The sequence below is a fragment of the Puma concolor genome, chromosome C1 (assembly GCF_028749965.1).
Source record: "Puma concolor isolate L17-30 chromosome C1, mPumCon1.1.hap2, whole genome shotgun sequence".
NCBI lineage: Eukaryota > Metazoa > Chordata > Mammalia > Carnivora > Felidae > Puma > Puma concolor.
This window is the reverse complement of record NC_141674.1, coordinates 189,462,746-189,490,683: the sequence shown is the minus strand read 5'-3', so window position 1 is coordinate 189,490,683 and position 27,938 is coordinate 189,462,746. Positions and strand designations below refer to the sequence as shown.

The 27,938-nt window shown below is 42.6% G+C and overlaps 1 protein-coding gene and 1 long non-coding RNA gene across 7 annotated transcripts in view; one reads left to right on the top strand and one right to left on the bottom strand.

Moving 5' to 3' along the window:
• The window catches only part of KIAA2012 (KIAA2012 ortholog), a 108,053-nt gene that overhangs the window by 50,085 nt on the left and 30,030 nt on the right, over window positions 1–27,938 (bottom strand). For 3 of the 6 annotated variants that reach the window (XM_086719293.1, XM_086719296.1, XM_086719298.1), the window contains 4 exons: window positions 25,035–25,205; window positions 22,300–22,410; window positions 11,265–11,333; window positions 2,531–2,607 (listed from right to left, as the gene is read on the bottom strand). In XM_086719293.1, the coding sequence (XP_086575419.1) occupies window positions 2,531–2,607; window positions 11,265–11,333; window positions 22,300–22,410; window positions 25,035–25,205 (428 nt within the window). The remainder of the gene's footprint in view (window positions 1–2,530; window positions 2,608–11,264; window positions 11,334–22,299; window positions 22,411–25,034; window positions 25,206–27,938) is intronic. The other 3 variants (XM_086719295.1, XM_086719297.1, XM_086719294.1) reach the window with 2 other exon arrangements.
• LOC147578623 (uncharacterized) lies at window positions 40–27,893 on the top strand. The gene is made up of 3 exons (XR_015255440.1): window positions 40–700; window positions 814–877; window positions 26,967–27,893. It is a non-coding gene; the product is annotated as an uncharacterized LOC147578623 (long non-coding RNA).

The following is a 27,938-nucleotide window of genomic DNA, read 5'->3' as shown; positions in this document are numbered from 1 at the left end:
GCATCATACCTTTAGGACTTCAGAACTGGCAATGCTCCGTGTGCAGCCATTAATATGCAAAAAATGCCTTCATAAATACTTGATTCTGTTCACAGTGGGGAGGCCGTTCATTTGAAAGAGGAAATGGGAGCTTGGAGTTGAAACATGTCTGCTTGTCTCCTTTTTCTTTTTTCACTGCTCTTTTCATCTGCACATTTCCCCCTTGTCGTTTCTTCCCCCTCTTTCCGCTTAACCCTCTCCTCCAACTCCCAGGAAGTTGTTGATGTCGTTGCTACTCCGATTTCTACTTGTGGATTTGCCTCGAGGCCCTGATCCTTGGCCGGCTGTGGAAGGGGCGGCTCAGGACCTAGTCGCGCAATTTGCCACCCCGCGTGTGGGAGGCCGGAGCCCCAGTCCTTCCCGCTCGGTTCCACGGAACAGACGCACATGAGCCTTCGAGGCTTCAAATGCAGCCGCTAGGGGGCGCCCGGAGGCAGCCTCCCGCGCCCAGGGGCTAAATCCACGAACCCGGTCACGGCTGGCTTTTCCTCTCACCCACGCGTCAGAAACTGTTTTCCACGTCTAGGTCTGTGACTTCTCGTGGAAACATGGGGATGCCCATATATTCCACCTCTGGGTTTTTTCTTTCTCTCTTTCTTTCCTCACAGCTAGCGCAATGATAAAAAGTAAAAGTGCTTTATGTGACTGAACTCCTAATAAGGTCAGACCCCAGTGAGGGGAGGCAGAGGGCGAATTCAGTGAGGAATTAATGGGAAGGAAAGAAAAGTAGAAACTGCTGATGCTGATAAAGATCAATTTTGTGTGCTATCCTAGCCTGCTTCAGAGTGGGAAGGCAACCCTGCAAGGAATCCACTGGATTTGCCAGCGGCCCATCAAGGTACGTAACTGAAATCTGCTGGGCAGAAATTTGTTTCTAAATCCTTTCCAGATGCTTTACAGTAAACATGAAATTAGTCATTTACATGGAGTAGGTTGAGGAAGTAGTTAAAATTGAAGTCAGTGATTAATCTAATAAAGGGCCATTAGCCTCAAGAAGTAAGGGGGTGGGGAGGCATGGGAGCAGCCTCCACCTTCCTCAGTCTCCCCCGCCCCCTGCCATTTTCTCTGTGTTTAGGGGCTGGTGGGGCTCCCTAGGCTTTTCCTCGAATGGCTTTCCTCTTGGGGGCTACTTCTAAAGGAAGTAAGACCACTGTGACTTGAACAAACCAACCGGTTGTGTTGGGAGGAACGGCCCTCCTTTCACAAAAAAGGCACACGAGGTTCTCAGTAACCTGGTTTGCCACAGCTTCTCCGGGGAAACCCAGGATTAGGGTTTAAGACCCTCGGCCTGGTGTTCCTCTTTCTGACTGCAAGGCTAATAATTCAGTCTAGGGCTTCATCTGACGTGACTGAGCCACTGTTTTATTGCTGGCGATATTAGTCTCCTGAAATACAACCAGGGGAGCTGTGTGAATTTGGAGTGCGTTTTGGGTAAGTGAGGCATCTGCAAGGCCTTTGGAATTGTGGAATTATCAAAATATAGCAGGGTATATTTTCCTTGGTTACAGACTGTCTTAAAAAAGAAAACCTTCTAGATCCCTCATAAAGGCTGTCTTCAAAGCAGGCATGTAAAAAAAAAAAAAATGCAAACATTGGTTCAGTGTTTCCTCAGTAGCAAGAAGGGTCAGCTCAGCTGTGTTTTACCTCAGTGGAGGCCTGACCCGGCCCGGGGTTCTAACAGTGAGAGTTCAGGTCCTTTCTCAGAACCCAGCTAGGCACACACATGAAACTAAAACTACTTTTATTATTATTGTTTTTTAATAAATGTGAGGAAAGAGGAGAAAGCCAGGCTGTGGCAGGAAGTTGGAGATAAGGGAGAAATAGAGATCATGCACCCCTCTGTCCGCTCAGGCTGTGGCCCAGCAGGTCGAGAGACCTGAGCGTGCCCTGGAACTGCGCTGTTTCTGCCTCAGGTTCTCTGAGACCCTGAGTATAGCTCCAGGAATTCCTCCTGAGTTGTCTCTCTAGAGTGAATTTGAAGACAGTCCAGCCTCAAAGCTTCAAATGAAGTAACAAACTGATACTTATGAATGTATGTCCTTGAAACACCAATAGACATTTCTGACCCATCCAGATGAAACATACTTCTCCTTTTTTCACAGTAGCCTTACATTTTTTTCTTGATTGTTATTTTTTTTTCCCCTCCCTATTAGGAATGAGAATTGGATGGGAAAAAATGGGCCCTTTAGTACAGAGTCTGAGTGGCTATTGCCTTTCTGTTTTCCCTCTTCCCTTTTTGGCTTTGTAGAAGTCAGGGAGAGGCCTGTTCAACTTATTCAGGCACATGAAGAGCCACACAAAACAGTCCAAGCTGAGTTAAGACATTCCAAGGAACCTCTGTGATTTTATAGTCGATTTGTCTCATTTTACTGATGAGGCAAATGAGGCCCAGAGAGGTGAAGACACTTACCCAGGGTCACACAGCAAGCTGAGGCAAGAACCCAATAGTCCAGCCTCCCAGTCTCATGCTCATTCAGAGTCAATACTGTACCTGCTTCTCTGGCTTTTGGGTCAAAGGTGAGGTTTCATTAAGATTCGTGTGAAGATAGGTTCTGGATTCATTGTTTGCTATGGTGAAAATCAGAAAAGGATCAAAGCTGTCAGATCTAGGTCTCATTAATTTTTATATATACTATATACAAACACACCTAGTTCATGTATATAGGGTTATAAACACACATACACCTATGGCATTCATATTTACTCACTAAACGACACCTGGACCCACTATAAGCACAGTATAAATACAATGTTAAGTATAGTGTTGAGAACTTACACTCAAATTTCTATTTTTCTTGTTTTGGTTGCTTTTTAAAAGAACAAAAGTAAATTCTTTGTGCTACTAAAATTCAGATACAGCTGAAATTAAAAAGGAAATATTGATGAAAAAAAAATCTGCTGATACTGTTGAATATAAATTTTGTATGATTGTACTTCACTGAAGAAAATGCTTCTGCAACCTTCCAGATAGAGGGATCAGAGATTTCCCTTTTCCCTCATAATGTGGAGGGGCAACAGAAGTGGAAACATAAAGGGGCGCCTGGGTGGCTCATTTGGTTAAGTGTCCTTCCTCAGCTCAGGTTATTATCTCTTGGTTCGTGGGTTCGAGCCCCGCATTGCTCTCTGTGCTGACAGCTCAGAGCCTGGAGCCTGCTTCGGATTTTGGGTCTCCCTCTCTCTCTATCAAAAATAAGTAAACACTAAAAAAAAGTAAAAAAAAAAAAAGAAAAAGAAAAGAAGTGGAAACATAAAGCAAACAAAGGCAAAGGCCAAAGTAGGGCTGGTGGGAGATCATGGAACTTTCCATAAAGCAGGTGCCTCGCAGATGATGTTAATCTGTGTGGCTTTCCTCCATGGTTGAGTTATCGCTGCTTTCCACAGGTGTGGAAGCTGAGGCTTGAAAGGTAAACTAATCTACCTAAGGTTGTACCACTAGTGAGGTTTTGAGTAAGGATTTGAGCCCAAGACTCAAACCCCATGCTGCAAAAGGATAGAATTTATTTTGCTTTTCTTTTTATCCCTAAGCAAGTAAATTTAATATTTATAAAGGAATGTTTGTTTGGGGAACAGATTTAGCTAAGCACATGGCTCCACTAACAAGGGTTTTAGTCTCTAGTGTGGGTTGAGTGTCCAACAAAAACTTATTTCCATGCTTGTTACTTTTAAGAGCCTGTGGCATCTTTGTCTCTTTGACCTGAAACCTCTACTCATTCCTTGTGGGCCAACCTTTCGTTTTCTGTTGTTTTTCAGCTGTCCTGTTCTTCTGGTTTGAAATGGCTTTAGGACAGATTTAAAACATTCCTTTTTTAAAACAGCTGGGGGAACTGAGGTCCAGAGAGTGGCTTCATGAGATTGGCTTAAGGCTGTTCCTTGAAACAGTGTAAGACCAGAACCTGAACCCAGATCTCCCAACATAGCATCTAATACTTTTCCCTCCACATCACACTCCCTCCATTAGCCTGACTTGTGCTTGCCACATCACAGCTGCTTGGCCGTGATCCATCCTCTGGACAAACCCAGCCCAGCAGAATTGCATTGAGATGAGGTTCACTTCACTGTGGCTTGGAAGGAACTTTGGGCTTCTTAGAAATGAAACTTATAAATTCTAATGCATAAAGAAAGTTCTTGCAACACCAGGAGAATGAATCAGTCAGCCAGAGTTCAAGAAATGTAAACACATTTTTAGATAGGAGACTAAAAAAAATCGCTTAGGACTTCTCCATCTCTTGGGTCAAGACCCTGGTAATTTACTGAGGTCCAAGCTGTCAAGGAGGAGACACAGCTCAAACTACATTCCTGGGAGATAAAGCAATGGGGGTGGTAAAACTTCCTCTCTGAACAATGAGGCAGGATCTACCCCTGTTATCAAGCTGAAGGAACTGACTGACCCATCAACCAATGCAGGCAACTGGCTGTGAACACAGGCCTGGCTCTTTCTCATCATTCTGAGCTGGTGTGTACATTCACAGACTACAGACTGCACAACTTCTAGGCCTGCCTGAAACTGGGAGCTCGGAGTCTTTCTGTGATGAATATTTCTGCCACTAAAGAGATAAACAGAAAACACATTCCTTCTCTGGCTGCCCACCATCAGACCAGAGCAGATTTTCAACTGCTAGCATTAATCTAACCACAGGCTTTTAGCAAGGAGATAGCATTCCCACCAGATAATCAGGCAGTTTCAGAGATGACCCTTGCTAGATGGGGTCTCATCCCAAACTCTTCTGCCTTCTTCAAATCATGAGATCCTTCACCAAACACTCAAAAGCAGGAAAGAGTATCTGATTCTAGCGTGGAATAGGGTGCCTTAAAATTTCCTTCTGTTTAAACTTATGTTAATGGTGTTTAATACTGAAGTTATCATTATTCATTGTTTTGATAAAAATGAAATATAATCATATTTATTCCCATTGTTTCAGAAAACTTATTTTCCTTGGTATGGGATACTCTGGTGGGCCTCATCTGGTATCAGAATAGAGACCAAACCAAAAAGTCATCTTATCAGGCAAACCGGGCCACCTGGCTCCTTCATGGTCGTGTGTCAGGGCTTGGAAAGAACAAGAGACTTGCAGGCTCCACGTGGCCAAACATTCTGTGGTTACAAGGGCAGTAGCTTTTGGAGGTGCTGGCAGGAGCCTCTTTAAATATGTGTAGGGCCTTTTCTCACACATGCCATTTCTAAGGCATGATTACTCTTTGATCCTTAGTATGCTCCCATGACAATTTCTTCATAATTTGCAGTGGTTCCTCATTGGAGAGGGGATATATCCACTGCCAAGCAGATCTCAGAAAGCACTTTTGCCTTCTCACAGCTTTGCACTTGGACCTGCTGAGCCCAGCCGAAGCCAGTGGGAGAAGTCCTAAAAGTCAGCCTTTGTACCTTCATGGTTTTGTATTTTTGGTCAAAGATGGAAAATGCAAAGGCAAATTCCAGATTAATTAAAAAAAATCTTCCCAGTATAGATTAAACCATAAAAGGAAGGGTAATTCTGGTTCCTTTACATAGTGCTATGACCTTTCCTTAAAAATGATATCTAAAAATACTTATTTTATATGATATGACTCAAGATGTCTATGACCTGTGGAGTGTTGGACATGCTATAATAAATCTTGATCTGCTTGTTTAGTGCAGGAAACCAAGACCCAAGATGGCCTCTTGGTATTGTCACTATCAAATACTTGGGATAAGATTTAAGACGTTATTTATGCTACACATTTTTACTTTAAATCTTCTTGGATGAAGAGGAGGGTGAGATGGGCATATCAAACAGTTACTAAAGACCTGAGAAAATCTCCAAGCTAAAGACATACCCCAGGAAGGTCTATTAAAGGAGCCAAGTAGACTCATCTAGAAGCTATAAGTCAGTCTGAATGTAAATATGGAAATGCCTAGTAAATGCAAGGGCAATATTTTTCTTCCAAGTTGAAATAACAGTTCTTTTACTTACGTCTTTCTTCTTAGATCAAGTCTAGCTCAGTCTCAAGGGTTTGGCTTTAGCTTTGGGAATACCAACTTCTCTCAAAAGTTCATGAATTCTTTTTTATGGAGAGGTCGAAAGGTACATGGCAGTTTACCACGCCCCAAATGGAAGACAAGCTAGATGATGGGATTTAAATATAAGTTGTATGGCAACAAAATATCAACTACATGAGAAACCCTCCAGTCAAGGTACACCGTAGGATTAATAAGGATACCTGTGGTGGAAGACTGTGAGGAAGAAGGGAATTAACAAAAGAGGCTAAAGGTGGAGCTACACACAAAGTGGTCATTTCAGTTCATGTGGTGATCTTAATTCTGTAGAAGATACTGTTCTTGGTCACTCACTCTCAAACAAGAATAGACATCTGGTCTAACCTGTAATCCTACCGCCTTCAATTGTTTTTTTAGATAGCTGGAAGAGTCATTTCTCTAAAATAAAAATCTGGTTATACCAATTCCAGTTTAAATGGGATCTCACAGTCTTTGGGAAAATTTCTTAGTTGCTGCTATGGCTTTTTATGATCTGGCTTCTGCCTACCCCACTAGCTAACTGCATTTCTCCCCACTCCCTTCCCTACATGTACCCTGAGGGCCAGTCATTATAAGCTGCTTACATTTCTCCTGTGTCACCATGTTCTCTAACCTTAATGTGGTCCCTTTCCCTGGAGCAGCCTTAACTCTTCTCCACTTGGCTGGTTCCTATGTATATCCTTAGAAACTCAGCTTCTCAAGCTGCAGGCTGAGTTAGCTCTGAGTATTCATAGCTCTCACCACATGTTACTACTATGGATGACACTAAGGAATAGACTTTGTCTCTCAATTCTATTCTTGTGCCTAATACAGTATATGGCATTAGGAGATGATCGATTAGTGTTTGTTGAATGAATAAATGAATAAGCAAGCTTATGTGCTTTGTAAAACAGATTCACTAATTCTTTCTGTTGGACATGGTCCAATGCTCACGTCTTCATTATTTTTCAAATAAGGAATTGTAGAGAACTAAGAAAACAGCAAACGAAAATCCATAGGCCACAGGGAGATGACTGAAAGAAGCAAGAGAGAAGCTAGGAGGCAAAAATTCCTAAAGAAAAGCCTCAGGCTTCTTTATAGCACAAATGTCTGAAGAGTGGTGAAACAGGAAAGAGTATTTATGGATTACTAGTTAAGGAAAGTTACAATTTTTTGATCATTCTGACAGAAGAAAACATAAACTTTATAGGTTGAGAAATATAACTGATACACACACACACACACACACACACACACACACATACACACATTAAAATCCACACCAGCCTTAAAATGCATTGTGCTAAGCACTACTTCACTGCTTGAGCAAGGCCCTGATCCCTTGTACATATTATACGCTAAGTGAATAGCAGATTCTGGCTACCTGGGAGGGACACATTCCACGAATTTCAAGAATCCTTAGTTTTGTGAATACCCCTAGTGTATATCATATCCCCAATAAAACTAAAGTATAAATGAAAAATGAGGGGGAGTTTTTCAAGCTCTTAATGAGTCTATAAATAAAGCATTAGAGTGATTTATAAAACTGTTTTCTTGGCAGAGAATCATCAAAATGTTAAACCACTTTACTTTCTCTTACGCTCATTACCAGCCCAAGGAGCTGGCCTTCTTTTTCGGGCCATTAAAAAATATTTATATGAAAAAATCAGTGTTCTTTTTGAAAAATAACTTCTCAAGAGTAATTGCAGGTGTTATAATAAACATGGATCACAGCAGTGAGATGTGGGTACTCAGAGGAGGGCTAGGTTCACTCACTAGCTTAGTGATGGTCTTCTGTTTTCCAGCTTCAAAATGTCTATGATTTGACTTCATGCCTCTGTAAGATGACATAGTGTATGTGTCCCTGATTTGTGAAGTCATTTGCAATAGTTGAAACTGAACTTCCAGTCCACAAATACCCAAGTTCCACCATCTACATAATTTTTTAGAATCATATCATTTTTTCCTGAAAATATTCATTAAAACCAAATGACCAAAAAGAAAACAAAAAGTTGTGAAAGATCTACAGGTGATTCTAATGAATAGATGTCTTAAAGTGCTCTTTGAACTCAATTCCAGGGAGTATCAAGTATTTTCAAAGTAGTGTTATATCCATTTACTTAAAAGCAAATGGGGAATGTCACGCACAAAGAGATGCAAGAATTGTTTGTTAAGGTCATTGAGCAAATCAAAGGAACAAATATGGTTCCTACATCTAAGCCCTGAAAGAGGTGCTTATATCTGCAGTCCCATTAGAATAGAGAGTTGTTATTTAATGGGTATAGCATTTCAGTTTTGCAAGAAGAAAAGAGTTCTAGAGATTGGTTGCACAACAATGTGAATCTACTTAACAATGTGAATGGCACATGTAAAAATCATTAAGGTGGTAAATTTTAGGTTGTATGTATTTTACCACAGTTTTTAAAAATGACAGGAGATAGGAGGAGATGAGGAATTGTATTCCAGGCAGAGGCAACAGTATGTTCAAAAGCTTGGAGATAAGAAAGAGATTTGCATTAGCCTAAGATCTTTTAGTTACTAGGAGTAGAGAAGAGAGGAAATAAGTTTTCTTTCCCTTTCATGGATATAAAGCTTGCCATGGAGCAATTCTGAAATAGTCTAAATTTGTCTTTGGCACTCTACTATTTCCCTTTCTGTACTTTTCTTTTTGGGCCTTCTCCTCATATAGCTAATGTCCTTCTGTTCATCCAAGCTCTCCAGGGCAACCCACCAGTTAGGAATGTTTCAATTCTTAAAACACTCTTTACCTTCAAATTACCCACCTCTGTTTTAACCCCTGTCAGAATTTTTAGTCCTTCAGAGCAGCTGTTCTCAGCTAGGTTGCAAGAGGACAGCCATCTGATCAAATAAATTTTTACTAAAGTGTAAATGACTATAGCTTCTCAGAAGTGTCAACCTTATAAGAGAATACTTCTGAATTCAAAGTGAGCCTAGTAAGATTTTCAATAGCAGAGTGAAATGAAATTATAACATTTTTGGCCGTATTAGGAAGAATGATTCTGGTCTGGAGAGCTGCTCTGTAAATGGCCTATCTTACTTGAAAATCTGTCTCAAGAGTTTGGTTCTCCCAACCTATTCCTACTTTTATTCAGCTTCTGTCCTCCCCATGTCTCTGAAAGTTGTAAATCATTTTCACTGTTACCCACAAAAGGGTGTCTGATGCTGAGTAAGGGAAATTGGAGGAATAAAAGGATGTGTAACAAAAACCATTTATTTATAGGGGTTGTTAGGTCAGTAATTTCCTAAACTCTCCATACTGTCAGATGGCAACATGCCTATTTAGATTGATATCACCACTACCCCTGCATCGTGGTAAAAAAGGAAGGGTTCTTGGCTTCCAATCACAGCTTCTCCATTTAGTGTGTGACCTTAGGCAAGTCACTTAACCTCTCTGAGCCACGTTGTCCTAGATGAAAAATGAAGATAATGATAGAATTTACCTCCTATCATTGGTGTGAGGATGAAGTGAAATAATGAATGTAAAGCATTCAGCACAGTGCTTGGCATATCAAAGAGAGATAACAGTGGTACCTATCATCTCCACCATCACCATCATCATTCACTAGAGAGCTCCTATTAAGAGCTGCTCTGGCCCAGTTCCAACTAATAAGTGAGAATGAACAGAACTGACACTGAAACTTCCTACCATGGTCAGCATGTCCATCCAAGGAGAATGGCAGGAAGGGTAATGCAGAAAGCCAGGCTCTCAAGTATTCTCTGCTTACAGATTTTGGGATTGGCAAGCATATGATTGTGCCTTCTCTCCTTTTAGTCTTGTGGTGTCTGGCAAAACCAATTCCCTCCCCCCAGCTCTGGCTCCAGCAAACCATCTGTGGCATTGCTTCCTGTCACTATAGCAGGTCCTTCATTGGAGATTCATTGCTGCCTGTCCCCAAATAAGCAGTGAGGAAGACCATACACATTTCTCTATTAATCAAAGACAATTTTGGGGAGAGAGAGGCGGTCTCTACATAATCATCATTTACCCCTGGTCTGAAGCAGAAGCAGCAATGGTGGTAGGTGGAGGATGAGCTGCAAAGTCAGCCTACACTTCTCGTTTTGGCTTCTTTCTGCATGGGGGGGAGTGAAGTATGAAAGGAAGCTTGGAAGAGGTAGTGCTGGCCTCAGTCCTCCATTTAGAAAACATGCCTGAGTGGGGGCCTAGGTGGCTGAGTCATTAAGCATCTGACTTCAGCTTAAGTCATGATCTCACAGTTTGTATGCTTAAGCCCCGATTCTTTCTCTTTGTCCCTCCTGGGGTTCTCTCTCTCTCTGCCCCTCATTCACTTGCACCCTCTCTCTCTCTTAAAAAAAACAAAAAACCAAAAAAAAAAAAAAAAAAAAACATGCCTGGGAGCATTTTTCAAAGTTTCCTCATTTGTAGTTGTGCAGGCTGAGCACAAAGCGAGGGGCAATGTCTACCTCATCATAATGTGAATTGTGCAGTGTGTGACCTGCAGAACCTACAGGGCATCCTTGCAGATTTCCCTTCCTGGGCCAGCCAAGTACAAGCACTTGGTTCAGCTTCTCTTCTCCCCTAAGATTTACACTCAGACCACAGCACACAGTGTTGCCCATGCATAACTGATGAGGACACCACATTTCTCAGGCTCTCCAAGAAGTGAATCCTCTTTCCTACTTATTGCTATATTTGGGGAGAAATTGTGTGTTTCTGGAGGTCTCGGTATCAAATAATATGTATGGGAGTCAAATGACATAGAAGAGAAGTAGAGGTGACCTTTTTTAAAAAGTTGTTTTTAACATTTATTTATTTTTGAGAGACAGAGAGAGACAGCGTGAGCGGGGTAGGGGCAAAGAAAGAGGGAGACACAGAATCCAAAGCAGGTTCCAGGCTCTGAGCTGTCAGCACAGAGCCTGAGGCGGGCCTCAAACTCATGAACCGTGAGATCATGACCTGAGCTGAAGTTGGACACTTAACCGACTAAGCCACCCAGGCGCCCTGACCTTTTTTTTTTTTTTAAGTTTATTTATTTTTGAGAGAGAGAAGAGAGACAGAGCGCGAGCAGAGGAGGGGCAGAGAGAGAGGGGACACAGAATCTGAAGCTGGCTCCAGGCTCTGAGCTGTCAGCACAGAGCCTGATATGGGGCTTGAACTCACAAACCGTGAGATCATGACCTGAGCTGAAGTTGGATGTTTAACCAACTCAGCCACCCAGGTGCCCCTAGAAGTGACCTTTTTAGAGGAAAAGCTTACCTTTTAGGAGGTGTTGAATACTAGACCCCTCCTTTTCATGGCTGGTATTTGAATTGATAGATTCATAGGCTGAAAAACAATAAGGGTTTTACCTGTGAGTGTGAAAAAGTCTTGAAAAAAGCTATTTTTCTTACCTCAAGACAAGGGAAAACCAAGTGGAGGCTTTGATGCTTAAGCCTCATAATAAACTGAATGGTTTAAAAAAATCTGTTGGTGCTATCATGGAGAGAAGGTTGATCTGGGATTTAAAAAGTGCTGAAGAAAATAATACTTTTATTGAAGATGTTTAAGAGTGAAATCCTGTAGGGACCATGATGCTGAAATTCTGAGAGGAAAACTTTTTACAGAGCAAGAGCATGAAACAGTTAATGCTTGACACATGCTGTGAGGAGATGCCCAGATTTGAACAGCAGATGTGCTATGGGGCCCCAGAGCGTGCAGCAATGGGGGGATGACAGACAAGCGTGAGGAGCCCCAGCCTGCAGCTGTAGTGCAAATACAAGGGTTGGACCAGGGGAGTCGGGGGGGATTCTAACCCATCTGATTCCAGCCAAGAAGACAGACAGGCTTTTGCACAGCCCTCATGATTCTTTTTTTTGCAATCTCTTAAAGTTACCTTGGGCAAAAATTATTCTTCTGGCTGTCCTTGTCAGTCAAAATGAAAACTCGTTGAAGCAATGCTGTTTTAATGGATGAGGAGAATTTGGATGACAGACCAGAGAAGGAAAATTAAGGGGTGGTGGTGGTAATGGATTGCAAAGGGGTCAACTGAGTGGATCTGAAATGGAAGAACAGTTTTTAATGGGAAATTTGGGGGGTGGGTATGGGGGTGGGGCAGGGCGGGTTTGTGATATTGAGGAGGTAACAATACGGAGGAAAAAGTCAGAAGGAATCATAGAAAATTCCAACTGGAAAGTATTTTGAAATCTTCTAACCGTCCCCCTCCAGACTCATTTCCAAATATATGTGTATGTATGTATTTATGCTTCTTTGTCTCATTACTGATAATAAACTAGAGAGGGTGCCAAAAAAGAATGTTTGTTTTTATTGATTTGCTAAACTGTGGTGGGCTTGGAAAAGCCTGTTCCTTGGTGTTTTTCCACCTCTCAAGTACACACACACAGCCGCACACACACACACAACTTAGGCTGAGCAGCGCAACTTGGGATTCTGAGAACCAACACTGGAGAGAGGAAAAGCCATAATTAGTGTTAATTGTTGACCCTACAGTTCAAGAATAGATGCTCTGGAGAATGGGAAATGAGAACAAACATTAATTATTGAGTAGGGACCTTGGAGACAGACACTCCGGATTAAAAGGAGAGAGATAAATTGCATAATGAATGTTAATTTTCCCTCAAAGAATTGAGTGGTCGGTGGTTGGAAAGGAAAAAGAGGCTAAAACAATCATGAAAGAGAAACCTCGCTGTGTGTGGGGGTAAGAGGGTACAGGGTTATACACACACTTTCCATCACTGCTTACCGCCTCACCCTTTGCCTTACAGCTCCCAAGAAATTTGCTCTGAGGGTTTTCCTTAGGACTCTTACTGTATACCATTGTTGTCTGCTAGGAAGCTCAACCATTTCCCCAAGAGCACATAAGCCAGAAAACAGGCACACTGCACACTGACAAGCTGAGAGGTGTGTGACACTGAAATTTATTTTGTATGTGTGTTGGTGGGGAGTGTAACTTACAATGAGGGGGGTGGAGGGGCGCCTGTGTGGCTCAGTCCGTTAAGCCTCCGACTTCTGCTCAGGTCATGATCTCGTGGTTTACAGGTTTGAGCCGGACGTGGGGCTCTGTGCTGACAGCTCAGAGCCTGGATCCTGCTTTGGATTCTGTATCTCCCTCTCTCTCTGCCCCTCCCCCCTCACGCTCTGTCTCTCTTTCCTTCAAAAATAAATATAAACATCAAAAAAAATTTTTTTTTAAAATGAGGGACGTGGCTGGAACTGAATGCCACTCAAGAGAGAGCTGTGGCCCTGCGTGTGCTGCTGTGGGGGTGATGGGCTCCAGGGCCTTTACTGTTGCTTTATCTTAAGTGTAATACATCCCCCTCCCCCTCCCCACCCACAGCCTCCAAAGAAACCCTCTTAACTGAAAGTGAAAACAGAAAAAAGGTAATTTGAGTGGAAAATTGGAGATGAAGATTGTAGCTAGTTTTGTAAAGAGACTCTAGTATCAGGCTTGTCACTGGCTGCTCAGATTTAGAGAGCTGGTGCACGTCCCCACATCCAGGCAGCATCTCCCACGTCTGCGCACTGCCTTCTGTTCAGGCCCTCATCAGCTGTTGCCTGGATGGCTCTGCAGTAGCCTGAGTGCTCAGCCTTTTCTCTTGCCTGTTCCTTCATGCTGGCACACGCACTGGGTTACATGACACTCCTCCTCAAACATCTGTGATTCCTTGTTGCCTAAAAAGCAGCATCGATAGCTTTATCCTGGAACACAAGGTCTTCTCTGCTCTGGCCCTGGCCTGACTTTCAGCCCCGTCTCCTCCCGCAAAGCCCCTCACAATCCATACACATGGCCGCTTGTCATTTTCTACACATATTCTACTTTCCTGTCTTTGTTCATGCTGGTCCCTCAGCTGGTCATGTCTTTCTCTCTGCACTGTTTATCCACTTTTACTAATTTCTCAAAGGTTAGTGCAAATGGAATTTCTCTGCAAAAATCCCTCCCTGGAGCCCTTGGATGCTCTAGGTTAGAATTGATCACTCCTTCCTTGAACACCCCTGAATCGTGTTGGTTAGGCCTCTGAAGTAGCACTCCTGCCATTCTGTCTTTTGGTGGAGTTCATTCCTTGTGAGTCTGTCCTCACATGGGCTGTGAGGCCCTGCTGGGCAGTAGCCACAGATGCTGAGCCTTGGAAACAGGATGAGAGAGCACAAGCTCTGGGATAGGGATGCCTGGGAATGAATAAGCTAACTGCTTACAGGGTGAAATCAAAGTGCACAGGGGAGTTAGGCTCCTGTGTTTGTTTCCCCACATTGATATGTGAATGAAAATACTCACTTCATGGGATTACTGGCTGATGGAATGAGATGACACCGGTGACACAGTGCCTGAGAATGTTTGCGCTCAATATCAACTCCCTTGCATATGATAGGCATTCACATTTTATTATAGGAGTTAAACACACATGTAATGGGTCTTCTCTCTTTTAGGTCTAATAATATTTTATATAAGAAGTTTACTTAATACTTTACAAGATGTACTGCAATATGTTACCAAGTGGGAACTGGGATGGCAGATATTTTTTGATGCTAACAAGGAAACACACTTTATCATGTATTTCAGTATCATTCTGAGGACTGGAATTGGGAACACATTTGACAATAATCCTTTTTTTGGGTAGCATGAACTTTTTTTTTATTTTTAATTTTTATTTAAGTCCAAGTTAGTTAACATATAGTGTAATAATGATTTCAGGAGTAGAATTTAGTGATTCATCACTTACATATAATGCCCAGTGCTCATCACAAGTGCCTTCCTTAATACCCATCACCCATTTAGCCCATCCCCCTGCCCACCTCCCCTCCAGCAACCCTCAGTTTGTTCTCTGTTTTTAAGAGTCTCTTATGGTTTGGGATGGCAGATGTTATTATAGTCGCATTATTTTAGCTAAGGAACATGGTGAGCTGCTGTGACAAGAGACTCTAAAAGATAAACATTTATTTATCTTTCTGATAAGAGTTGAGAGGTAGGTGGGCAGATCAGGGTGGTTTTGCTTCATGAAGTTATCTGAGCACTGATGTTTCTTATATCTTATGGCTCCATTATCTCATCGACTATTGCCCTCTTCTACCTGGTTGAGCTGTTTTACCACCTCAGCCGAGTCCAAGGGGAAAGAAGACCAACCTCCTTTGGTAAAGAGGAAGGCAAGCAGTGTCCTTTTTAAGAAAATAACCTGGAAGTTGCATGCGTTACTTCTATTCACATTTCATTAGCCACAACTTAGTCACATGGCCATACTTGGTTGCAAGAGAGGCTGGAAAAACGTAATTTCTAGCCAGCAGCCATATATTCAGCTAAATTTGGATGCTTTTAAATGTGTATTTATTTATTTTGAGAGAGGGAGAGAGAAAGAATGCACATACACACACGTGTGTGAGTGGGGGAGGAGCAGAGAGAGAGGGAGAGAATCCCAAGCAGGCTCTGCACTGTCAGTACAAATCCCGACAAGGGGCTCGAGCCCATCAACTGTGAGATCATGAACTGAGGCATGATGAAGAGTCAGATGCTCAACCAACTGAGCCACTCAGGTGCCCCTGGATGCTTTTAATAAAAGGAATAATGAAAGAATGGATATTGGTGAACAATTAAAGTCTCTGCTACTCACAGTTTCAACCATTATTTATGGGCAGTATTCCAGGAGTGCCTGTGGTATTTTCTGGGATATTCAGAAGTAGATAAAGGGGATTAACCCATAGGAGTTTTAAATCTTGAAGAAAGAAGATAAAAAGTAAAAATGGTAAAGGAAGTGATGGAGTGCCTGGTGAGAGGCCCAGGCAGTAAGAATTAGTGGAATCTAAGAAATCGGCAATTAGCATGACATCAGGTAAGCCGTCACAAAGAAGGTGGGAATTCAGCTAGTGGTTGAAGCCTGGAAACTTGGACAAGAAGGACTGGAGGTAAATATGATTTAGTAGGAAGAGCTTTGACCTGAGTGGGTGCAGGAAGATCTGGATTTGAGCCTTAGATTTGCCACATAGAAGCTGTGTGACTTTGGGCAAATCACCATACTTTCCTGGGCCTCAGTGTCCTTATCTATAGAATGAGAGAGTTTGCAAACTGTGGTCTCATATCTCTGGTGGCTCTGTATAGACCCCCTATCCAGGAACAATCTTAGAAGGGAAAGAATTAGCTGAGCTGTGGAGAAGTTGGGGGGGACTTAGACCAACCCCACTTCAACCAGACAGCTTTGCTGTTATCCATATAATTTACTAGTGTCCTCAGCAAGTCTATTTGATAAGCGCTTCCTCTGCTTAAATGATGATGAAGGTCATGCCTCCATTCCATCTTGACTCTGGGGTTCTCCGAAATAGCACAAATGTAAGGGAGATAGAATTCATAATTTCATGGGCTTTCTAAAAAATGTAAGTACCATCATATGCAAAAAAATAAAGAGGAACTAAATATTCTTCAATACTTCATTATTGATTGTTTTCCTTAAAAAAATAATTTCCAACAGATTCAGAGAGAACTGTAATTTTTGACATTTTTCTTCTTTGGGAGGCATAAAGTGGTGATGACACATTTTTAGCCAAATATGAGGTAGGGGAGTCTTTGTGCTTATAGTAATCATGAGAGGTTTTTGTCAAAGGAAAGGAGGCTTCCTAGTATTTTTTAGTGGCTCTCTGCTGGTGGCTATCAGAACACCTTCCAGTGTGGGCTGCTGGGGCTTTGCTGGCCTCACTGTGATGAGGGAAAGAACCCTACTTCTCTATGAAGTCCAGGAATAAGCACAGCTATCACAGCCTGCTGTGTGGTCTATGTGACAGACCCAAATTAGCTCCATGCTGAGCCTCATGGGAATCTCCCATAATTTCTGTAAGGAGAGTATGTTGGTCAGGGCTTAGTGGAGAACAGGAACCACCATGTATTTTAAAAAGGAATGGAGTTACGATACAGAACTTGGTGCTTATAAAGTTGCTGTAGCAACTACCTCTGTCTTCATGAGCTTGCTTGTCAGCACAAGTAGCCCAAAGCTTCTGCCTTGCTTCTGCCCTCCATGGCTCTTGCTAGAGCAGCTCTTTGGCAGAACCCAATTTGCGTGTAGCCTCCTGATGGCAAAGGTTATCCAGGAAGTGTTTTTAGCCTTGCCTCTGCAATACAGGAAGGCCCACTGGAAGACAGTGCTAGGTGCCAAGTGACCATATCCAGTCACATTTTCCTATATTTCAATTGACCTGAGATTGTTAGAACTGGCAACATTATTTCTTATGGGTTATTAACAAACACTGATTGGACAAAATTTGCAATCAGTCTAAAATTTGCACACTGGCTGCTTCTTACTTTCCTCTACTTCTCACTCAGAGATGGATGGATTGTGGGCCTTATGATTAGAAGTGATGTTTGGAAAATGAGTATAAGAACAGTCGTGAATTATTGAATGGCTGAGATCCTGCTTCAGGATTTAGACAGCAGAACTGCCCCACCAGGAGAGTCTCCTTGGGAAAAGGGCATATTTAGTAACATACAACATTATAGCTGGAAGGAACCTTAGAAAGCACCAGTTTAGCATTTTCCAAAGTGTTCCAAAAATGACTTAGATCTGCATGTGCTTTGCTGAAAACAATAAATAATTAAGTGGTCAAATAAGTTTGGGCAACAATGCATATCCTCATCTGAAAGAGCAGTAATTCACATTAGCATATTAGAGGCCTTGTGAAGTCCTGCAGTAAGGAATCTGCTTAGCTAATTTAGCTCACTGGTTTCCACACTTACTTGACCTCAGAATCTTTTGTTTTTTACATAATGCCTGTTAATCTTCTGAGGAGTTGGAGTTCTATGGGACATAGTCTGGGAGGATTGGATCTAATTCCATCTACTCTTTTCCCATATGAGGAAGCTGAAGTCCACAGCAGTGAAATTACTTGGCCATGATCACAGAAATTGCAGGTGGTAGAGCTGAGCATAAACCCCAAGACTTTGGACCCTTAGTCTGGAGTTCTTTCTTTTTACCCTGAACACTACTTTGTCTAAAGGACTTTTCCTCCTTTATTTTTTTTAATTCAATGTTTATTTATTTTAGAGAGAGGTGGGGGAAGGGGCAGAGAGAGAGAGAGAATCTGAAGCAGACTCTGCACTGTCAGTGCAAAGCCCAATTTAGAGCTTAAATCCATGAACTGTGAGATCACGACCTGAGACAAAGTCAGACACTCAACTGACTGAGCCACCCAGGCACCCCAATGGACTTTTCCTCCTTTAACTCTCCTGTCATCTTCTTTAAGGCACCAGTTGTTAAGAGAAAGACTACTCAAGGAAAATTGTATTCTTTTACCCATGGGTTGCCACAACCAGCATTATCACAGATGCCAAATGGGGAAAGCAAAGAAAAAGTCAACCGTTTAGTATGTTTGCTTCCAAATAATCAGTGTTTTGAGACCAGCTGGAATATTCTTCAGACCCTACATGTTTCTGTTTACCAAATTGCAGATCACCAGGAAGTGACACGAAGTATATGATCTATTGCTAAAACTATCGCCAAATCTACTGACCTAAGAACAAGAAACCTTTATTATATCTTGCATAGTTTCTGTGGGAATCTGGGAGTGGCTTTGGTGTGTGATTCTAGTGCAGGGTTTCTTGTGAGGCTGTAGTCACAATGTCAGGCAGGGTGGTCATCTGAAGGTTTCACTGGGGCTAGAGCATCTCCTCTCAAGGTAGTTTACCCATAAGCCTGGAAAGTTTATTCTAGCTGTTGGCAGGAGGTGTTACTTCCTTGCCATATGGACCTCTCCACAAGGTTGCTTGAGTAGCCTCATGACAGACATGGTGGTTGGCTTTCCCCAGAGTGAGGAATCCAAGAGAAAGAGCCAGGAGGAAGCCGCAGTGCCTTTTATGACCCAGGCTCCGTGTGGGTCAATTCTGTCATATTCTACATTTATTAGAAATGAGCCACTATGTCCCGTCTACACTCAAGGGAGGGAGTATTAGTTTCTCCCTTTTGGAGGAACAAGTGTCAGAGAATTTGTGGACATATTTTAAAACCACCATACCAAGAACCAAGAAGAAGTTGTAAGAAGAAGGATGCTAATTAAATGACCAAAACAGGAGTGCCTGGGTTGCTCAGTCAGTTAAGCAGCCAACTCTCAATTTCGGCTCAGGTCATGATCTCGTGGTTCAGGAGTTTGAGCCCTGAATTGGACTCTGCACTCACAGTGCAGAGCCTGCTTTGGATCCTCTGTCTCCCTCTCTCTCTCTCTCTCTCTCTGCTCCTCCCCTTCTCATGCTCGCTCTCTCTCTCTCTCTCTATCACACACACACACACACACACACACACACACACACACACACAAATAAACATTAAAAAAATAATAAAATAAATGACCAAAACATAAAGAACATATTTGGGGTAAAAATCCATTTAGGACAAGAACAAGTGCTAACTGGAAACTCTGAAAGAGATCAAGAATTTAAATTTACATGGGGGCATATGGGTGGCTCAGTTGGTTAAGTGTCTGACTCTAGATTTCAGCTCAGGTCATGATCTCATGGTTCGTGAGATTGAGCCCTGTGTCAGGTTCTTGCTTACAGCATGGAGCCTGCTTGGGGTTCTCTCTTTTTCCCCCTCTCTCTGCCCCTCCTCTCTCTAAACAAACAAACAAACAAACAAACAAACAAACATTAAATAAAAAAGAATTTAAATTTACATGGGACCTGAAGTCTCAACCTGAATAACTGGCACAGACATCCTTGAACTTCTTGCAATAAAAAAACTTATAAAAGAAAACTTCTCTTGTGGCCACCATGACTGGGAACATAGGTGAAGGATCTGACTCAAGGATAAGCAATGCAGAGAACACAGCCACTGCTTTGACTTATATCCTTCCAAGTGAACTTTTCCTTTCTTAAGCCTTTGCATTTTCTAAGTGTTGCAATATCCCAACAACCAAGAGTGTCAAATTCCATCTCTAGCCTTCACATCTTTTTTTTTTTCTTCTGAAGGTTTATATCCATTTCTCTATGCTCTCTGAAAGCAAGATATCATGATCTAATTGCCTAAGAATGTATTTCCAAATAGATGTTGACAGAGTCTGAGAGTCTCAGAAAGATCAGACAGATCATATTGTCTCCTTTACTCAAGATTTTTAAAAAATTAACAACAACAACAACAACAACAACAACCCAACGTGATCCCCAAAGAACTTTCCTTTGTGGTACCTGGGGTATTCAAATCAATCAGCAAGTATTTCTTGGACATATGATAAAGATAAGAGGTTCTCTGGGACTCATGTAATATATTTGGGGAGCTAAACAGAAAACAGATGCAGATTAAAAACAATAATCACAAAGCTGGGATTGAGAGAGAGGAATGGGCTGAGGCAGTTATAAGAGAGGAGGTGGATTTATTAAGAAAACTGTCCCAGAAAAGATGAGCCTTTGCCTGGAACTTAAAACAATTCTCAATATTTGTGAGCAATTGGGCAAAGGCTGGGAGGGGCATAAGAGAAGGAAGCCTGAATGTCTGGGCCATCGGAGAGATGAGGAAAGAGTGGGCCTGAATGTGATGGGAGATGAGACTGGAAGGATAGAGAGGGGAGGATGGTAGAGATGGATCTGAACAAACTGAGCTACAAAGAGTTTGGTGTAATTGGAGCAAGTCCTTTGCAAGAGTTGAACATTTTTTTTTAGTATACTCCTTCTCAAAATGAAATGAAAGAAAACAACAGCAACAAAATCTTTCCTATTCACAGAGACTCTCCAAAGGCTAGACCTGTTCTATGGGCCCCCCGTAGGGAGATGTGGGTTTCAGGTTCTGCCTTGTCTTCCAGGACACATTCCAATCACCATCAAAGCTAAAGGTCCACCAATTGTATGTGGAGGAAAGGCTGGCAAGAGGCCAGTGACTGACTGACTGATGGATTGATTCATTCAACAAGCTTACCGTGAATGCCTTTAGGCTTGAGAGGATTAAATGTATTGTTCATGGAACTAGCACAAGATGGCAGACAAGTCTCCATTTATTCAGCATAAGTTTCATTTCTCTTTCCTCCTTTTGTGTGGACATTATTGAAAGACTTTTCAATGAAAATTGATTGTGATCCTGCTATGTATGTGTTAGGGACGATGTTAGGTGCTGAGAATACTAAAATGACTGAAACATCATACTGACAATGTGACAATGAACTTAAAGCCTAAATATTTATTTCCTTTTCTGCTTCTGGCTTTTGCTTTACCAAAAGGGGAGCTATTTCTCCTAGAACGGAGTGGACAAATGTGCGGCAGGTGAACAGAATCATATTTGCTCTCCAGTTGTTGTACCAGCTGTGTCACACTGACAGTGGCCTCCACCTGTCCAAATTCTGCTTCTGCCAATACAGATCCAAGTTATTTTTATACTTATATCATGTGATAACCCAAGTGGTGATGAAAGTTCTTTAACACTGAATTTGGAACTGAATGCATTCTAGTTTCTGGAAACCCATGTACTAATCATCTATTTCCAAGCAATAGATGCAATACGTAAACTGCAGCAATAGTCAAGAAACTTCCTGCTGGAGGTAGAGGAGTTGATCTTCTCATTTTGGATGAGGGACCTTGAACACTGGGAGGGACTGACCCAAAGTCATCTGACATGTAGATGGAGGCAGAGGACAAGCCAGGGCTACTCAAATCTCCTGGCTTTGAATCCATGCTCTTTTTATTAAGCCAGTGGTGACATAACTCACCAAATGAGTACAGATTTTAATCTCCCTCATCAAGAGGCCTGCTGGGCATACGTCTCACACATACACATCATGATGGTTCCTGGGTGGTTGATACTCATCACCCTCTGACTTCATTTTTTTTTTTCCCTTTGCAAAATGGCTATTGCCCAGAGCCAGCATCTCTTCTCCAAAAAGGTAATGTGCCAGAGGGTTTTTGGAAACTGCTTTGATATCTGTCAGAAGCCAAATGATTTGCAGCAATGAACCAACGCACATAACAAGGATACCTGATTGGATTACCAATTAACCATCTCCACCTCTGGAAGGTGGCTGGAAAGAAGAGAAAAGGCAGTGTTTAGTTTGGGCAATTACCAAAAGGGCTTTATCATTCTCATCAAGGCATCAACACAGCACATTAGACCTCCTCCAAGCCATTCCACAGGAACTTCCCTCTCCAGATGCTCCAGCAAGAGTAAACTTGTCATGCAAACATTGGGTTATTGTGTCTGAGCTACAGAAGCACCTCTGTGTCAGTGAGAGGGGAGAAACTGGCTGACTTGCATCTGTTTTTAATGATGTCTCTGCTGCTGGGAAGTTTTGGAAGCTACAGGTAAAATCTTTCCATATAAAAGTGAGGCTGGCCTGCGGTGTAACATCTTACCTTTACTTGAAAGAGGCTCCTCGGTTTCAGTAGGCCTGGGGAGGGATAGGCTGATGTTTTCTCCATCTGGACCCAGCAAGAAGTGTCCCGGTGTGGGGTCTTCGGAATCTTCTTGAAAATAAACACAAGCATGGACAATGTTAGCCCCAGTGCAGGGGAGGCAGGCTTCACCTGGACTGTGCTCCCCGAATCCCCAGCAGGCAGATGCTAGTGTGCTCAGGTGCTTGCCAGAGTGCAGGGTCAGCCCTACTCCTGGGATTTGGCAGAGCAGGGCCAGCATTTACATCCTGCTCTCTGGAGGTCAGTGTGGGACTGCCACTAGCCTATGTCATGCCTTTGTGAGACTCTGGCAAAGGGGTCTCTCTGGACTCAAGCAGCCCTATATTGGCAAGGCTAGGGTGGTGTGTAGCCCAGCCCCTGGGCACAGGGCTATGTGATTTCAGCCTCTGCTTCCCTTTTCCATCACATGTCTCTCTGCAGTGCTCTGCAGTACAGCCTACCCTATGGATCAATGCTGGGACTGCTCAGTGACTCCAGGTCCTCAGGCCACTGAGAAGAAGGAAGCTGTATTTCCCTCTGTTGCTTAGAAGAGTTGAAGGTGTTTCTATAACGTTCCCTTCCCTATCACTGTGGCACAGGGGTCAGGAGGAGAGCTGGCCACTGGCCACAGTGGATGCTTACAAGGACACACACATACACACACAGGCATAAGATGCACACACAGAAACACACACATTTACAGATGTGCACACACATCTGATTACAGGTGTGCACACACATATATATGCAAAGCGAGTGTGCACACGCATGCACAGCCACATATGCATGTGTGCACGCATGTACACATGTACCATGCATGAACAAGGACACACATCAATACATGCACACTTGTCCTCAGGCATGCATGCCTGCATAATCACACACACATATATACACACAAGTACTCATGTAGGCATATAAGCATACACATACCCTCATACACACATGTGCTCTCATATACATATTCATTTACACACACTTAGTCAACACACTTGGGGCTTTAGGCTGCATTCTTATCATAGTCATGGCCCTGGTATTCATTTTTTCTTTTCTTTTCTTTTCTTTTCTTCTTCTTTTTTTTTTTTTAGTGTTTATTTGTTTTTGAGAGGGAGGGAGAGACAGAGAATGAGCAGGGGAGGGGCAGAGAGAGAGGGAGACACAGAATCCAAAGCAGACTCCAGGCTGTGAGCTGTCAACACAGAGCCCGATGCTGGGCTTGAACTCATAAACTGTGAGATCCTGACCTGAACTGAAATCTGACACCCAACCAACTGAGCCACCCAGGCGCCCGCATTCTAATCAGATACTCCCTTTATAAAAATGTCCAAGTGTGTGTGTGTGTGTGTGTGTGTTTGCTGTGATTTGTCTTGGGCTATGCAACCTCCTAGAACACCCTTGTTACTGACATGACTGTACCTAAAGTTTGGTTCATTTGTATCAAATTTAATAGAGGATCACTGCCATGCAAGTATAAAAGGGGAGAGTGTTGTAGGAGAAAGATTCCTTACAGAAATAGTTTGTAAGTGAAAATGACATCTTTGGAGAAAGAGATAGAGAGGTAGTGAAAGAGAGGAGTTTGATTTTGACCATTGCAGTGTTAGAGAAGCTGCAAACACATAAAGGAGTTACTGATCTATGTATTTAATTTATGCTTACAAGGTTTCAACTATACATGCTTGGGGGAAGGAGGGAGGGAGTCAGAGACTTAAACAGTGAGGCATCCTGTCCCTGAGTGGCGTGAGATGAAAATGAAAGATGCCATACTTGCTGTCTTTGTGGTTCTCAGTTCCCATGTGCCTCTCAGAGAGTGAGTTTCTTGCAGCCCTGAGTGTGATTCTGCTGTTAACAGAGATACTTTCTTCACATTGTCTGGCACCCAAACACACACTGATCTCCTTCATCTGGGGCTCAGCCAGAGAAAGCAGCCCAACACTCCCATGAAGGAGGAATAGCTGGCTGGGCTGCACTTTCTAGAAAATGGTCTAGAAAGTGTCCAGCATGGCACCTCCCTAAGGGACTCTCGGGTAATTTGGACTCTAAGCAATTTTTGCTTTATGAGTTGCTTTTAGATCAAAGCCCCCCGTGGAAGCTATTGCTGCACTGTCTCTGCATTATTGCTCTTGTATAAGCATCTTAGTCTCCTCCTAGACTCTCAGCCCTTAAGGATAAGAACTTTAAGTGGGCCTAAGTCATAGAGGATGTGGATTTGCTCTGCGTCACCCTTCGGTAGAAACCCAGGGTCCTTCTCTCTCTGTGAACAGGCCTCAGGCTGGAGGGCGGCTTCTCTCAGGGGACTCTTCCTGTTGGCAGGGTCATGTCACCAGGCTCCCTTGCCCCAGGGAGGGTGTTGAATATCCTGGTAAATCCAGTAGCGTGTCTCCCTGATGAGCACAGGGAGCTGTGTCATTACATACTGCTGCCAGGAGTGAGGAGAGCACAGAACAGCTTGGCAGTGCATGTTGGTGCAGCAAACCCTTAAAACATGTACTGACTCTTTAGGAATATGCATGGTGAACATTAATCCCAGACATTGTTGGAAACACTGCTCATTTCCTCTTTTCAATGGGGTGGCTTTCAGACAGCTTACATCACAGCTGCTGTGTGGCCCTGGCAGATGCTTTAAATGAGCCAAGAGCCACAGACAAGCTGGGTGGGGGTGGGGGTGGGGAGCATCTGTATACCCCAGAAGTGATTACCTTGTCCTTCTGCTGGGAGTGTCCCCTTGGCCCTTCTCACGTCCATGGGGCCTGTGGAGCTGTTGCAGCCTGATGTCCTGGGGCTGTCCCGGCCCCTCTGACTCTCTGGACTTTTTATTCCTTTAATCAGGGACATTGGTGGGGTCATATTTTGGGGTGGGACATCATCACCTTCCAGAGCAAAAGGAGAAAAAGCACAAGTGAGAATTTCTGAATCGGCAAGAAGGAGAAAGAACCTTTTTTTTTGACTTGGTTGATAGCTCCTTGTGCTTAGGCTGGTTTATTCCAGTTGTTCTTAAGTTTTTCCCTCTTTTCTAGCCCTACTAAGGAGTGGAGGCCAGGTGTGTCCCATGGCCAAGGTGGCTAGCTAGAACAGTGGTCCTTCAGTTGGGGAGCCTGTAAGCACTGGGAGGACCCGAGCAGTGGTTATTGTTCTCATCTTGTTCACAGGCTCCTGAGATAGAAAAAAGACTAGAGAGGCTATGAGAACCTTCTAGACCAAACTCTCAAATTAGAAAGCCCCCATCTTGGGGCTCATGGGATTGTTGATTACAGAGTTTCAACCACAAAGCAATTTTTCTACGCGGAACCAACGATCACTTGGTTCCTCAAGGTTATAAAGTACAAAGTAACACCTTCCAGATGATAGAGGGTAATGGGATTGATGATAATGCTACACAAAGCACATCATTCCCTTCACTTCTGTTCTCTTCCTCCAGCTAGTTTTCAAAATCAGTAGGGACTATTCTAGGAAGGGTGAAACCCAGTAATCTAAGTGATTGAGACCTTGTCTTAATCTCAGAGAGTGGTCTTTATTTCACGTTTAACACACTGTTGCCGTCGTGTTTCAAAGCTGGCTTCACACACAATTTCAAAGTATCACAGGCTACTGATTTATTACAAAGGGAAAATGTATCTTTACAATGGAGAAATCTAGTAGACACCACCTTTAACTAAATAATGAAATTTAACATCCCCTATAATAAAACAAATTATAACAAATGAAATAAATATGAAGGGATATTTTGTGTCTCTTGATGTGATTGCTGGGAAGGATGTATTGTCACTTACATACTCTTCTTGCCAAAAATGTTGCATCTGAATCTAATCACAAGGAAACAGACAAATCAAAATTGAGAGCAATCTGAAAAGCAACTAGTCTATCCTCTTCAAAAATGTCAAATGTCATGAAGAACAAGATTCTAAAGACATGAGACAATTAAATACAATACATGATCCTGAGTAGAGTCCTGGATTGCTTGGGGGGAAAAACTATAAGGAACATTACTGGTATAATTAGGAAAATTTGAATATGGACTATGTATTAGAAAGTAATATTGCGGGGCACCTGGGTGGCTCAGTCAGTTGAGAGCCTGACTTTGGCTCAGGTCATGATCTCACGGATTGTGGGTTCGAGCCCTGTGTCAGGCTCTGGGCTGACAGCTCAGAGCCTGGAGCCTGCTTCTGATTCTGTGTCTCCCTGTCTCTCTGCCCCTCCCCTGCTTTTGCTCTGTCTCTCTCTCTCTCTCAAAGGTGAGTAAACATTAAAAAAAAAAATAAAAAAAAATAATATTGCATCAATGTTAATTTTCTTGAGTGTGGTAATTACATTGTGTCTACGAATGAGAAACTCATTGCTCTCAGGAAATATGTGCTGCTAAAGGAAGAAATACACAAAGTCTGCAATTTAATCTCAGGTGGTTCATCAAAAAAATATATATGGTGTATATGCATATATAAAATCTTGTTTTATTTTTATGATATTAGAGGTGAGATTATCCAGGGCTAAGCAAGTAAATGGGTATGTGCAACCTCTAGCAATGGGGCAGTTCTGCTTAGCAGCTTTAAATACCCTTGTCCTAGGAACCTTGTAAAAAAGATTGTCATGGAAATCTTGCCTTTTTAGACTCTTCTTTATGCTTCTACCACTAGGTTGGGTCACATACTGAACTAACACACCAACGTATCAGGGACTTCTCAGACCAGGTTCCCTCTGGCAGGGCGGCAGGCGATGCACAAGCTCTAGATACCTGGTGAACATGGCAGCTCAAAACAAGTGGAGAGCAGTGTGAGGTGAGCAATACCAAAGATGAAATTTACCAGTATTGCCACTGATCTCAGTGGCTCAGACTGTGCACCTGACGTTGAGACCCACAGATGGAAAGCTGCTTTCCTACCTGTTTGCACACAGAGCATCCCTTGCCCACATCTAGATTTTTTTTTTTTTTAAGGAAACTTCAGAGTCTTTAGGATGATTAACTCTCACTTAAGAGATAGAGTAAATGAGCTCTTTCCCCAATAATCAAAGGAAGCTTTCAATACTGAAACATCTCAAGAATGTTCTGACCTGTTCATTGTATTATTTATTCTGAAAGACAGTGTAATGGGTAGGAAGACAGATTCTGGCATCAGAAGGCCTGAGCTCCTATCCCAGCTAGGCCACTTGTAATTGTGTGACCTCAAACAAGTTACTTATCTCTCAGGCCTTCAGTTTTCTGATCTCTGAAATGAGGGTAAGGTTGTTGTGAGGAGTAAATGAGATAAACTAAGGATGGTACCTGGCACAGAGGAAGAACTCCATAAATATGAATGCTCATCCTTTTACTTTTCATTAGCACCCATCAGAGACCACTCAACATTTATCATACAGTCATCTTGCCCATTGGAAAGGACGTTCGGTTTTGTGAAAATGAGGGGCTTTCTAAATATGACCCATTACTTCCAACCTATCAACACATAAAAGATTCCCTTAGGTATACTCATATGTATAGTTTCAAATGTCCATGTGATGTCTTGAAAAATTGAAGTCTTTTATTGATATTATGACTTTTAATGAATAAATAAATATTCTTAAATTGATTAGAAATGGAATTTCATTGGCTAAAAACATAAGATAAACTATAA